The sequence below is a fragment of the Cylas formicarius genome, unplaced genomic scaffold (assembly GCF_029955315.1).
Source record: "Cylas formicarius isolate icCylForm1 unplaced genomic scaffold, icCylForm1.1 PGA_scaffold_12__32_contigs__length_19106922, whole genome shotgun sequence".
In the NCBI taxonomy this organism is placed as follows: domain Eukaryota; kingdom Metazoa; phylum Arthropoda; class Insecta; order Coleoptera; family Brentidae; genus Cylas; species Cylas formicarius.
Genome location: NW_026844225.1, coordinates 18193478 through 18203616, shown reverse-complemented (window position 1 = coordinate 18203616; position 10139 = coordinate 18193478). Strand labels below are relative to the sequence as shown.

Genomic DNA, 10139 nt, shown 5'->3' with positions numbered 1-10139 from the left:
TGGGACTATCTTTATTACACTTAAGGCCTCCTGTATGGACGAATGTTTTTTCGTTAGCTGCATTTATTATATATAGCACTAGCTCTGCTTCATGCTCTAGTTCTGCACCTTTTCATTCATCTTGTCTTTAGTCTACCTGATTTCCTTTTTTGCCTGTGCTACACCCTATATGCGCCAACCATCTTTAAGCAGGTATATTTAATAATTGTGTCTTTTCTGTTATCCTAAACTGACATCTGAAACAGGCCTGTTTCAAAGCTGATCCGATTCATGCAAATCCTGACTTTAATGACAGCGATAGTGGATACAAATGACACACCTTATGACACATGCTGGAATTGTTTTATTGAAATCAACAAAAACCTCCATATATAGATTGAGTTTGTGTGTGTATATATACGAATTTTATACTGTAAGCAGAACACCAAATTGATGTAATATATAGTCGATGTACCTCAAAATTATGCATAATTTTCCAATCCAAACATTTCACAAAGTTAACAAATGAACTGGGAAAATTAAACAAATTTTTAAATGTGTGTATGCAATGTTTTATTAGACTTGATAATTATATGCCTCGTTACTTTAATTTTTTTAAGAGGAAAATACGTTTCAATCAAAACAACCCGGTGGGCCTTAAGGTTAATTTGGTAAGTTTTAGTTTCTCCTCGAACCACGTAGGGTCCTAGGGAGTCCTGTAGTGATGAAGGCGGAAAAGGTTTTGATTAGCCCTTAACTATCATGCCGTGATCGATTTTACTATTAATTAATAGACAAGCTTTGGTGTGCGATTATATTTTTGTATGTATCATTAAACAAAGAAAAACGCCAAAATCTGCTGGAGTAAATAAGACTGGAGTAGCTAGTAGAAAATCTAATATTTTATGTATTCTTAATTTTGCTTTTCTAGCTGTTCGATCTACTGATCCTAATTTAATTTTGTCCCACATTGTTTTATTCGTCTACTGTTATAGAAACTGTAGGTCTTTTTTTATGTAGTAACCTTTCGAATATTTAATAATTGTTTACGTGGATTTGGAGGAATTTGAAGGTACCTTTTTGGTTAGCATAGTAAGAAAACTGGACCAATTGTTTTGTAAGGTCTAGAACACGTCACACGTTTAAAATATTCCATATGTAATTTGTATACGCCAGCATCCGATTTTTCATTAAAATAATTTTATCATTTGTTTTCGCTTGATATATAACCACCTACGCCTTATCCCAGCACAAAATTTTTACTCGGGCAAATATTCGGTGCTAAATATATAATAATAAAACACCTAAATATATTAATTTAATTCCTATGTTAATATAACCGTTCCAAGCCAAACGAAAGATAACATTTCCAGGTGACTGAAGCGGTCTCGTATAAGGTTTCAAACATGCTTGATTGGCTTCAGTATCAATTACAATTTTCTAATAACGTCGAACACGTCTTTCGGCGTTCGTATTTAAACCTCGTAATTTACTCGAAATGGCAGAAACGCAAGTACAGGAAACTACAAGCCTTTTAAGACCATCGCAACCGCAATACGTTTTTGAATCCAGCATCGCCCGTGCGCGGAAACGAAGAGTGAAACAATTCCAGTGTTGCGTGTGTACGATTTTTCTGTAAGTGTTTTTATTTTAAATATAAAATATTACATCGATTGGGTAAGTAAAATGCTAGACATTCACTTGATTTTGTTTTAATAATAATAATTAATTAATTAATAAATAATATTTTAGAGTAGGCGTTACAGCGGCTGTAGTAATTACTGTAGCTTACAGTATTAACGATAACGATAACCCTATATCAAACGATAATTCGACGGCAATCGAAAGCGATGTGGTCCCTTTAGAAAGCTTTCTAGTATTGCTTAATAGTCGAAACTGGCCTTTGAACGATGAAATTTCAAACGGACTTGATAATATCACTACGGACATTCAAGACGCGTTGATTGCAGGGAAAAAAGCTCTTTCCGAAAAAGACAGAATGGAAACGTATAATCCTTCTCTATCTATCGATAGCCCCAGCTACAGACATCAAAAAGCATTTAGTTTTTCTGAAAAAGCTCGGAATTTGTCCAGAAAAGGATACGCAGAAGAATATGCGACCCGATATTTATACGGGTACGTAATTATGGATTTTTTGTTACATTTAATGGGATTGTTTTTTTTGTAGTATTCAGAATGACTTATACGAATTAACCAAGATCTGTTTTAACGATGGGACCGATGAAAGCGGTCCGGATTATTGTTCCCCCACCCCCAGCGAAAGCTGCAATGTCTATCAAAAATATCGCTCTTACGATGGTAGCTGTAACAATTTGCGACACTCTGCTTTATTCGGCGTTGCAAATACGCCATTCCGAAGAGGATTGCCTGCCGATTATGCTGATGGTATTAGTCAACCGCGGGCATCTCGTAGCGGCACGCCGTTACCATCGGCCAGAGTGGTCAGCATCGAAGTGCATAGGCCGTATTACAGAGAGGATCTCAAATTTTCAGTAATGCTAGCCGTGTGGGGTCAATTTTTAGATCACGATATAACAGCGACCGCTCCGAGTCGCAAAAACAACGGAGATACTATATCTTGTTGCGGTAATCAGGCGTACTCTTCGCCAGAATGTTTTCCCGTCCTTGTAGAACCTTCAGACCCTTTGGCAAAATACAATATAAGCTGCATGGAATTTGTGAGATCCGCACCGAGTCCCACTTGCTGTTTGGGTATTTAAAATGATAACGTAATTCCCTCTCCGCTTCACTTTGACCCTTTTAGGACCTAGAGAACAAATGAACCAAGTAACCTCGTTTATAGACGGTTCGGTGGTTTACGGCGCTGATGAGAGCAAAGCTCAATCTCTCAGAACGTTCGAGGGTGGTTTTTTGAAAACGTACGTTACAAAAGATAACCGGACGCTGTTACCGATATCGCATGATATGGCCGATGGATGCAATAGAGACGACGAAAGAGAAAGGGGCAGATATTGCTTTTTGGCGGGTAATACTTCCTGCGTATCTCTTTCCGAATGATAACTCTCGATTGTCTTTCGGCAGGCGACGACAGAGCTAACGAAAATCTGCATCTGGTCACTATGCACTTGATATGGGTGCGGCAGCACAATCGGTTAGCGACCCAGTTATCTACGATGAACCCCCATTGGAACGACGAAATTTTGTTTCAAGAAGCGCGAAGACTAGTGGGTGCGCAAATGCAGCATATAACGTATAACGAATTTTTGCCGATACTCTTGGGTATGAGTTGGTTACTTCGAAAATTCAATCGTGACTCGGTTGCTTGCGTTCCAGGAGATCGAATCATGAAGCAGTTTCAATTGAGCCCACAGCAATACGGTTATTTCAACAAATACAGCGACCATATCGACCCCAACATAGCAAACGAGTTTGCAACCGCGGCGTTCAGATTTGCCCACACGATTATACCGGGATTGATCAAGTTGCTTGCGAATGACTCGACGAGTCCGGAATACGTGCAAATGCATAAAATGCTTTTCGATCCTTTCGCATTGTACGACGAAGGAGAACTCGACAGGATCCTAAGAGGTGCCATGAATACGAGTATAGAAGCATCGGATAGTTATTTCTCGAACGAAGTAAACACCACGTATACCAGGTCCGGTGAACAAACGTTTTGAATTTGATTGCAGCTAAAGTCACACATGTTCGAACGTGACACGAAGCAAACCAACGAATCGAAAAAATGCGGCTTGGATTTGGTTTCGTTGAACATTCAAAGGGGTAGGGACCACGGTCTACCCGGTTACGTGTTTTGGAGGAAAAAATGTGGACTTGCAGTGCCTCATACGTTCGACAATTTAAGGGAAGTTATGGACCGAGACCCATTGGAAAATATAAAATCTGTCTATCGGTAAGTTAGTTGAAGTTTACATTTTCAAAATGTATGTAAATGTTTTTTCAGGACTGTTGAAGATATAGATTTGTACAGCGGAGCAGTGAGTGAGAAACCCCTAGAAGGAAGTATTCTAGGACCCACGTTTACGTGCCTTATCCTCGATCAATTTATGAGGATTAAATACGGCGACCGATTTTGGTATGAAAATTCTTGCAACTGGCAATCTTTTACGGGCGAGCAATTAAATGAAATTCGTAAAACTACTCTATCGGGTGTTATATGTGACAATGCGGACGATTTGTCGTATATACAACCTAGAGTGATGGAAAGATCTGGAAACAAAAATGAATACACCAACTGTGCGTCGATCCCAAAACCAAATTTAAAATTGTGGCAGGACAAACTTAATCGCCTCAGAGTACCAACTACGAAGCTTAATGTAATTACCTTTAAATAAAATTATCTTCCAAATATTGTTTTGTATGATTGACATTTTATTTTATAATGAATTGTGCGAAGTTTGCAATAAAATGTGTTCTTCAGATGGCAGGCTATTTATTTTCCGCTAAAAAAAAATTGAAGATGTTACCTTCTTGTATATGAAAAATATGCGCTGTGTTCAAAACAGTGTCAAATCAGTGGCAGTTGAATAACAACCTCTTTCATATATCGCGACTTGCGATTTATGCATTTCATACATAAATTAGCACATACACAATGTAGCATTTGTTCCTAAAACCATTGGCGTACGGGTTCCATAACTTTTATTAAATTATCTGGTTCAAAAAGAGCCTATCGCGTTCATTTTGTTTTCAGTTAGTTTATTGAATCGCCGGTAAGTTCAAAAACCGCATAATCAATTCCCACGCCCTTATAAAACGATAATAACCAGTGTATCTCACATAAAATTCCCAAACAGACGCCCCTGATCGGGTTGAAATGATTTCTTATTCAAAACAAAACGTGAGGGATGAAAAAGTTCAATCGCGGCGGTAACCCTTTTATTTTCGTAATTATAGAGAAGGGATATAAACACATACTATGAGAAATCATAGAAAAATAAATAAACGATATTGATGATAGAGACTTCTCACTCACAGTCCTGTCAGACACCGCTTTGTTGTAAGTAGATATTATTTCTACAAAAAATTTATGATTTTAGTTTTTACTTGAAATTTTCTGCAGAGGTCTTATTATAAAATGACGAGCATTGAACACATTCTAGATATGCCGAAATTATGTATGATTAGCGCGGGAATATGGAGATTACCACTGCCCGTGGAAAATGTTATTTTAAAAAAGACATACACTGTTTATCGGAAATTTGTCCGCGTATGTTTCCCGATATTCCTAGCATCTCTGTGTATCCAGTGTACGTTAACACTCCTAGATAAGAATTCTAGCAAAACCACCGAAGAGTTATTCAAGCAGCTTTCCTATTTCATAACGCTTCTAATAGTTGAAGTTGCGACCATTCTCTGGCAAAGAGACGAGGTTCTTCGTCTCATCTCATTCGTTTATGAAGAGGAAGAAAAAATATTTCGCTCCGGCGAGAAAATAATTATCCAAGCACACTTAAAACAAGTACACTTTTGCAAAAATTCGAATTGGATTGTACTTGTTTTCACGCTGTTCGCCGGATCGACGATGATTTTGGAAACGTATTGGCGAAGATTCGAAGTGGAAAAATACAACAGGGAGCATAATGCTACTTTGCCAGTGCCGTTCCTATTCGAACTGTATTGTTACAAATTTGATGCAGAAAAACACGCCGCGGTTTTGCACTATGTCAATGATTTTGCCGCTATCATTAACGGTTTTCGTATAGTTTCCACCAAAACCATTTTCTTCTCCTGCATTATGTTTGTACCATCGGTTTTAAAGCAGTTGTGCATCAGGTTTAGAAAAATGGGCACCTACGAAGACGATATATTTGTCATTTTACGACATCTAATCTTAGAGCACCAGGAAGTTAATAGGTAATCGCATAATTCGAACGTATTTCAATGCATTTCATTCGTGTCTATATACAGGTTCGTTAAAAAATTAAACGATTGCGTCAAATACTTGATTTTGATGGAATATCTTCTAGACTCTTTAAATGTAGCCGCAACATCCATCCAATTTATAACGGTACCGAATTGTTATTACGTTTTTAATTTCAAGGCTTTAGTTTTTCGCTTTTTTAGTACGATCGCAAGATGCTAGCGTCGCCTATTTTTTACATCAGTCACTTATTTGTTCAAACTTTTATTTTGGCGTGGAATGCGAATGAAGTAAAAATACAGGTGGTTAAAGTTTTTATGAAGGATTCAATTAATACGATTAAATTTTCGCAGAGTTTGGCACTAGCGGATGCCATCTACGACAGCCCGTGGTACAAACAAACCATGGGTGTTAAGAAATCCCTTTTGACTGTAATACTTAGAGCTCAGAGGCCATTACTTCTAACGATAGGCCCTTTCGATGCCATGACAACTCAATCGGGTTTAGCGGTTAGCAGATACTGAATTCAATTAGCTTATCGTTATGCATATTTATTTTTTAGATAATGAAGGCTTCTTATTCGTATGTAACCCTAATGATGAACAACTATTAATTCTCGCACCGAAAATTTAGCCACCCGCGATGAGTTTGGAAAAAATGCACAGTTATCTTCTTTAATTTAGAATGTTGTATATAATGTGTAAAGAATGTGTAATAAATATATTGGTTAGGACTCGGTTTGTTGGAATTCAACCAAAAATCAACACTCGTGCAGTAACGCTCGTCTCTAGCAAGGCATTTCATATTTATCTACGTCAGAAGATACGATTGTTATGTATGGTTGTTGATAAGAGGGCGCCACAATTCAAAAATTACCTTAGTGTCATATAGTATTTTTGCAGGTACAGTATTAATTTAACTGTGCGAAAAGTCAAAAAACCTAAACTTATTCTGAACCTGCTATTATTGATAAGGATCTCCGAACAATTTAAGTATTTTAATAATATTTCTTGATGGGCTATTATAATTTCTCTTAATAAAATAAGCAACTATATCACTTTTAAAGATGTAGCCTAATGTCGTCAATAACTTTTCTAGTTCAGGTAAGTAAAGGGCTGCACGAATTTTAGGTTATTAGAGCATTATCAAATTTCAGTACAATTGTAAAACCCCACCCTTGCGTGTAATGCGGATTTCATCTGAAATGAATTCCTTAAGCAGGTTGAAACAGGGATAAAGCATTGTCATGGCAGTCTCAGGGACTGATAGCAATGGGGCATGTTATTGGTGTTTAAAAGCTGTTAAATGGATACCTGTATTATTTATAGTTACTATTGTTGCCTGGTCTTACTATGCATACGTTATTCAGTTATGTTTAAGTAAGTTCGTTGTGTAAGACTGTGAAGAATGTTGTATGAGTTGATGATTTTTATAGGTAACATGGAAAACACACTAGCCCAAATACTTTTCCTAATATTTTATCACATGCTTTTTGTCATGTTCTGCTGGTCCTATATACAAACAATATTTACAGATATTGGCAGGGTGCCTAGCAATGTGAGTGCAATATTATTGAAAATATATATATATATTTTTTTTGAATTTTTAGTTTAGGATATCAGACGCAGATTTTGACGCCTACATGCATAATAATGATTCACTGGAAACACAAAATAGAATACTAGAAAATTGCGCAAAAAGTTTGCCTATAACCAATGTTACCATAGGCGGAAGCATTAGATTTTGCGAGAAATGTAAAAATGTCAAGCCTGATAGAACCCATCATTGCTCTGTGTGTGGGGTGTGTGTTTTAAAAATGGATCACCACTGTCCGTGGATTAATAATTGTGTTTGTTTCACAAATTATAAATATTTTGTGCTCTTTTTAGGATACGCACTTTTATACTGTATTTATATATGTCTAACTTCCCTTCCATACTTTATTGCATTTTGGAAGGTATTTGATTTCCACACCTTTTAATTGTTCTATAAGTAATTTTGAATGTGTTTAAGGGTGACCTTCAAGGTATGGGGAGATTCCATATTTTTTTTCTATTTTTTGTTGCTATTATGTTCGGTGTGAGCTTGATGTCCTTGTTTGGGTATCATTGTTATCTGGTACTGAAGAATAGAACAACGCTTGGTAAATAGACATGGTAGTTCTGTTTACAATATAATGACAATATTTTTAAATTTTTGCAGAGGCGTTTAGACCACCCAGTTTTCGGGGACTCGGTGCTGATAAATATGGCTTCCACCTGGGGCGGTATAGAAATTTTAAAGAGGTATTTGGTGATAATCCAAAACTCTGGTTCTTACCTTTACATACAAGGTATAGTATTATAGCTTTTTAATTCTGACTTTTTAGTTTATTAAATACTTTCTTCCTACATCATTTTTCTTTCAGAGAAATTTGGCTCTATACAAATAAATTCACACCAAATTTGTCTGAAAACATGTTTAAAAGTATATCCCACGATGTACTTTGTAAACACTAACTCATATTTAAGTACTAATTGGGTTTGATGACAATATTTTGAAATGTTTAATTTAGGTGGGGCACCTTGTTATTTAAATCTGAATACAATGCCTGTAAGATACTTTATCTCCAAGCTTTTCTGTTACATCTGAAAAATAAAAAACAAAATTGCCTAACTATAACGAAATTATATTTTTTTAATAAGACATAAGGGTAAAAATCTCTTTAGGTATTTACAATATAATAATATTACTTTCAAATAAAAAAAAATGGTGCCGATTACTTCAAGCGGAATATTTTGTAACAGAGCTTTAACAATTAAAAATTACTTTTGTAGTTTGGGTGATGGTATTGAATACCCTGTGCATTCAAGGCACCTCCAGAGTTCTTATCATTCAATGGACAACATACAAAACAGGTTAGAAGACGACTTTGCCTAATGCTGTATAAAGCTATACCACATAAATTACATTGTGGCTAGACACTGAACACCTTCCTTTTCACTCTTTTTGCATATTACTAATTTTTTTAACCAGTTTAACGATACTAGTAAATGATGTCAGGTGTTTTCCTAGCTGGACTTCTATTTCCTAATGTCGGTTTTTAGATTCGCTGGTTTAGATTAATAAGCTTGATATTAATAATTTAATGTTGCATTTTGTCTATGATTTTAATTAAATTTAAATGATTTTTAATGCGTATGTTAGGTTCATCTCGAAATATATAATTTACCAAGCATTTATATGCGCTGATTCTGAATGTTGTTTGCTTGGAGGAACGTTTCATCTGGGTCTAACATATCTCTCGCCAGTGTATTTTTAACATTGCACATTGCACACCAAACAATTTGCATTGTTTGTGCAATGGTTTGACGTTGTTAACTTGTAGTGCATGTTAAAGCTTTATTACAATAAATGTGCTATTTTAAAATAATTATTGAAAGGTGTCATTTTTCAAGCAGACGGCGTGACGTTGAAACCGAGACAAGTAAACTGAACCCAGGCCAAACAGAAATATCCATATTATAGATTTAACTTAGTACTTAATTCTGATTGTTATTTTTTTAATAAACGATTTTTTTACTTTGAGTTAATTTTTGTTTTGAGTTAACCTTGGTGTTTAAATTAACATCTAAATAACATTTTTAAGAAAATAAATAAGTGTGTGCTGTCGAGTATGTAGATTAGACTTACAAAGTACATTGAAAATAAATTTAAGTCGATAATAAATTAATTGATGGAAAAAAAAATTTCTTTGTCTAGTTTGGGAGACGGAGTTATATTTCCTCAAAGGCATATGGACGAGGATCAAGAGGGCCTCCTCCGGGAACACCCTTTTGAAGAAGAAGAAAGTTGTAATTATCGCTATCCCTAAAATTTGTGATCAAAGAGATTTATCAACCCTATTAGGTAGATATATACATATATTATATATTTAGATGTAAATAAAAAATTAACACAAATTATGTTAATTTTCTGAAAAATTGTCAAATATCACATTTTAAATACTGTTATTTTAAGATTGACTTAGTGTTGCGATAAATCTTTTATGCAGGTCCATGTTTCGCTGCGATTTATGTATTTTAAATATTGCATTCCTTATTTTTTTATGAAAATAAAAATGTTAAATCCTATAAATTGTGTCACTCTCGAAAATTACTTTTATACAAACGAATCCTATGTAATTCAATCCGTATGTAATGAATTTTAATTCATTTCGCAGTAATCGCCAGCCTTGGTACTCTAACTTAAGGGTTTATTTTGTAGAAAATATGGTATAGAAAATGCTAACCAGTACTCAATGACGTCAGAACTT

The 10139-nt window shown here is 35.4% G+C and overlaps 3 protein-coding genes across 8 annotated transcripts; all 3 read left to right on the top strand.

Moving 5' to 3' along the window:
* The first annotated feature begins 1365 nt into the window (after window positions 1-1365).
* On the top strand, window positions 1366-4396 carry LOC132695682 (lactoperoxidase). 2 transcript variants are annotated; one of them, XM_060660093.1, is made up of 8 exons: window positions 1366-1614; window positions 1732-2115; window positions 2168-2712; window positions 2765-2986; window positions 3043-3240; window positions 3295-3599; window positions 3654-3874; window positions 3926-4396. In XM_060660093.1, exons 1-8 carry the CDS (start codon window positions 1478-1480, stop codon window positions 4314-4316), a joined length of 2403 nt encoding a protein of 800 aa, XP_060516076.1. In that variant the 5' UTR covers window positions 1366-1477; the 3' UTR covers window positions 4317-4396. The 2 variants fall into 2 exon arrangements, with proteins under 2 accessions (XP_060516076.1, XP_060516075.1); XM_060660092.1 differs by having other exon boundaries at window positions 3043-3599.
* Window positions 4397-4886: 490 nt separating this feature from the next.
* LOC132695700 (odorant receptor 45b-like) lies at window positions 4887-6553 on the top strand. 2 transcript variants are annotated; one of them, XM_060660119.1, is made up of 6 exons: window positions 4887-4981; window positions 5085-5838; window positions 5893-5992; window positions 6049-6147; window positions 6199-6354; window positions 6408-6553. In XM_060660119.1, the coding sequence occupies exons 1-6, from the start codon at window positions 4936-4938 to the stop codon at window positions 6456-6458; spliced, it is 1206 nt and encodes a 401-aa protein (XP_060516102.1). In that variant the 5' UTR covers window positions 4887-4935; the 3' UTR covers window positions 6459-6553. The 2 variants fall into 2 exon arrangements, with proteins under 2 accessions (XP_060516102.1, XP_060516103.1); XM_060660120.1 differs by having other exon boundaries at window positions 4946-4981; window positions 5045-5838.
* A 197-nt stretch (window positions 6554-6750) lies between these two features.
* On the top strand, window positions 6751-9949 carry LOC132695701 (palmitoyltransferase ZDHHC2). Of its 4 annotated transcripts, none has more exons than XM_060660121.1 (8): window positions 6751-6948; window positions 7002-7224; window positions 7281-7402; window positions 7455-7802; window positions 7859-7988; window positions 8048-8177; window positions 8662-8742; window positions 9587-9949. In XM_060660121.1, exons 2-8 carry the CDS (start codon window positions 7092-7094, stop codon window positions 9696-9698), a joined length of 1056 nt encoding a protein of 351 aa, XP_060516104.1. In that variant the 5' UTR covers window positions 6751-6948; window positions 7002-7091; the 3' UTR covers window positions 9699-9949. The 4 variants fall into 4 exon arrangements, with proteins under 4 accessions (XP_060516104.1, XP_060516105.1, XP_060516108.1 ...); XM_060660122.1 differs by lacking the exon at window positions 9587-9949 and adding an exon at window positions 9283-9393 and having other exon boundaries at window positions 6752-6948; XM_060660125.1 differs by lacking the exon at window positions 8662-8742 and having other exon boundaries at window positions 6752-6948.
* The last annotated feature ends 190 nt before the right edge of the window (window positions 9950-10139 follow it).